This window comes from Homarus americanus, unplaced genomic scaffold, assembly GCF_018991925.1.
Source record: "Homarus americanus isolate GMGI-L3 unplaced genomic scaffold, GMGI_Hamer_2.0 scaffold47654, whole genome shotgun sequence".
In the NCBI taxonomy this organism is placed as follows: Eukaryota; Metazoa; Arthropoda; class Malacostraca; order Decapoda; family Nephropidae; genus Homarus; species Homarus americanus.
Window position 1 is genome coordinate 144926 of NW_024720364.1, and position 3288 is coordinate 148213.

At 48.3% G+C, this 3288-nt stretch overlaps 1 protein-coding gene across 1 annotated transcript; it reads left to right on the top strand.

Moving 5' to 3' along the window:
• Positions 1–1858: 1858 nt before the first annotated feature.
• On the top strand, positions 1859–3001 carry LOC121860516 (the record flags this gene model as incomplete). The annotated part of the gene is given in 3 exon segments (XM_042357678.1): positions 1859–2098; positions 2134–2755; positions 2869–3001. Coding segments are annotated over 3 exon segments (995 nt in total), but the record flags the coding sequence as incomplete, so codon positions are not given.
• Between the last annotated feature and the right edge of the window lie 287 nt (positions 3002–3288).

The following is a 3288-nucleotide window of genomic DNA, read 5'->3' on the forward strand; positions in this document are numbered from 1 at the left end:
TGTGTCTGTGTGGATGTGGGTCACACTATAATAACCCATTATAGTACATCCTTCTTTACTCACACAGCCAAACCTGTGTGGATGTGGGTCACACTATAATAACCCATTATAGTACATCCTTCTTTCTCACACAGCCAAACTGTGTCTGTGTGGATGTGGGTCACACTAATAACATTATAGTACATCCTTCTTTACTCACACAGCCAAACTGTGTCTGTGTGGATGTGGGTCACACTATAATAACCCATTATAGTACATCCTTCTTTACTCACACAGCCAAACTGTGCTGTGTGGATGTGGGTCACACTATAATAACCCATTATAGTACATCCTTCTTTCCTCACACACAGCCAAACTGTGTCTGTGTGGATGTGGGTCACTATAATAACCCAATATAGTACATCCTTCTACTCACACAGCCAAACTGTGTCTGTGTGGATGTGGGTCACCTATAACCCATTATAGTACATCCTTCTTTACTCACACAGCCAAACTGTGTCTGTGTGGATGTGGGTCACTATAATAACCCATTATAGTACATCCTTCTTTCCTCACACAGCCAAACTGTGTCTGTGTGGATGTGGGTCACACTATAATAACCCATTATAGTACATCCTTCTTTCCTCACACTGTGGAATGCTCTGCCTTCTTCTGTGTTTCCATACTCATACAATCTGTTCTCGCATTATAAAGATGCTTTCCCGTCATCTTCACTGTGTACATTAATATAAACCTTGTGGGGCGATGACCTGAGCCCGGGTGAGCCATTACCCGTAAAAAATAAATATACCTCCATTACACACACAGACTCACCATATGTAACAATTTGACTGATTATTATTGTATCTATGAGTGACTAAAGTACTGAACTGTTCCAGACACTGGGAGCTACAGCAGTGATCGTCTCCACCACCCATCCATCTCCTCTGGCGGCCTCCACCATCTCCGTCGTGTGGCCTCCAAGCCAGCTCCCTCGCTTCTCTCGACAACGATGGGTCTGACCTCGAGTCTTTCAGCTCTCTTGAAGTAGATATACCCGAGGCTCAAGACTCGAATAAAGGAGACTCCGGGAGCCTCTTAGATGTTGTGGGATATTGTTCAGGACGTGTGAGTTCCTCCTGTTGTAGCGAGGAGGACTGGAACACACAGGTCGCTCTTAACCTCTTCAACAACAACATCAACCAACTGAGAGAGTGTAGTGACTTTATTAAGACTTTCTATGATAAACCAAAGATCCAGCTGCACCCTGACACACAGATACAGCTGAAGACTGATACAAAGATCCAGCTGCACCCTGACACACACATACAGCTGCAGCCTGATAAACTGATCCAGCTGCAGCCTGATACACAGTTCCAGCTGCAGAGTGACACACAGCTGTGCAATAACACCGGCGGCGACAATAATGGCAACGTAGAGTGGTCCATCAGTGGCCAACATCTCGGCCAGACATGTAACGCCAGACCGTCATCGTGCGAGTCGGCCGAACTCTCCTCGGACGACGAGAATCCCTCCGACATCGAACAGAAGATGGCCGAGACTAAAGTCAAGATGAACGATGCCATACTGTCCAATGGGAAGGAAGAACTATCTCTCCACGGACGTAAACTGAAGCACTACATGAAGCAGAAGGAGAACTGCGGTGCTGCCGGGAGTATGAAGCACAAGCAGCCCGGCTCCCTCAAGCTCTCAGACCCTGACGACGCAGATAACCGCTACACCCAGCCCCCTGACAGCCCCATAGTCGACGCCTACGAGAAGGAATGTCTCGATGTGCCGGAGAAGATGGTGAGGGAGCTGGAGAACCAAGCCAAGGAGATCACCCACGGAGACGACTTTATTCGCTAAGAAGGATAAGATGGAGCTGAATGAACACCACAAGAAATGGCATACAGGAGAGCAGTTCCCTGATGCCTCCAGTAACAGAGAGCAGTTCCCTGATGCCTCCAGTAACAGAGAGCAGTTCCCTGATGCCTCCAGTAACAGAGAGCAGTTCCCTGATGCCTCCAGTAACAGAGAGCAGTTCCCTGATGCCTCCAGTAACAGAGAGCAGTTCCCTGATGCCTCCAGTAACAGAGAGCAGCTCCTGATGCCTCCAGTAACAGAGAGCAGTTCCTCGATGCCCAGTAACAGAGAGCAGTTCCTGATGCCTCCAGTAACAGAGAGCAGTTCCCTGATGCCCCCAGTAACAGAGAGAAGTTCCCTGATGCCTCCAGTAACAGAGAGCAGTTCCCTGATGCCTCCAGTAACAGAGAGCAGTTCCCTGATGCCCTCAGTAACAGAGAGAAGTTCCCTGATGCCTCCAGTAACAGAGAGCAGTTCCCTGATGCCTCCAGTAACAGAGAGCAATGCCCTGATGCCTCCAGTAACAGAGAGCAATGCCCTGATGCCTTCAGTAACAGAGAACAATGCCCTGATGCTCTCAGTAACAGAGAGCAGCTCCCTGATGCCTCCAGTAACAGAGAGCAATGCCCTGATGCCCTCAGTAACAGAGAACAATGCCCTGATACCCCTGTCAACAGACCAGACACGGGGGACCAATGCCCTGATGCCCACAGTAGCATACCTGACTCGGGGGAGCAATGCCCTGATGCCCACAGTACCATACCAGAAACGGGGGAGGAATGCCCTGATACCCCTGTTAACAGACCAGACACAGAGGAACCATGCCCTGATGCACCTGTTAACAGAGAGCAATGCCCTGACACTGGGGTTAAGAATGATAACACTGGCCGCACCACTTTCTCTGATACTGGTAAGATTATGTTGTACAGTATACCTACACTGTTGAACCTAACCTAACCATTACAGGTAGAGACGGTAGTTAGACACATTAAGGTGACCTCACACGACCTCTTCCACCAACAGACAGGAGCCGTGTGTCTAGGGTGACCTTCTCTGGGTTGGAGACACCAGCAGTGCTTCGGGACAGCCCTCACAGACGCAGGGACAGAGCGGCTCTCAGGAAGTCTGTACCACAAGTTTCATCTACCAAGGAGAGCTAAGCTGGGCTCTCCTGATGGTGGTGAGTACACTACAGTATATTACAGTGTACTACAGTTTATATTACAGGGTGATTCACCATACAGTACATTAAATTGGAATTCTAAACCATAATATGTCTCTAGTAAAATGACAGGTTCAGCTCACATGTTATTGACTGGTGCGATCAAATTAAAACATACATTGTGAAACATGTCAGACGATCGTTAGTACGTCATTACAGCCCCACCTTGAGGCATAATGGGACAGTTTTGTACATTTCCTTTAGGTTGTAACACAGAAGAA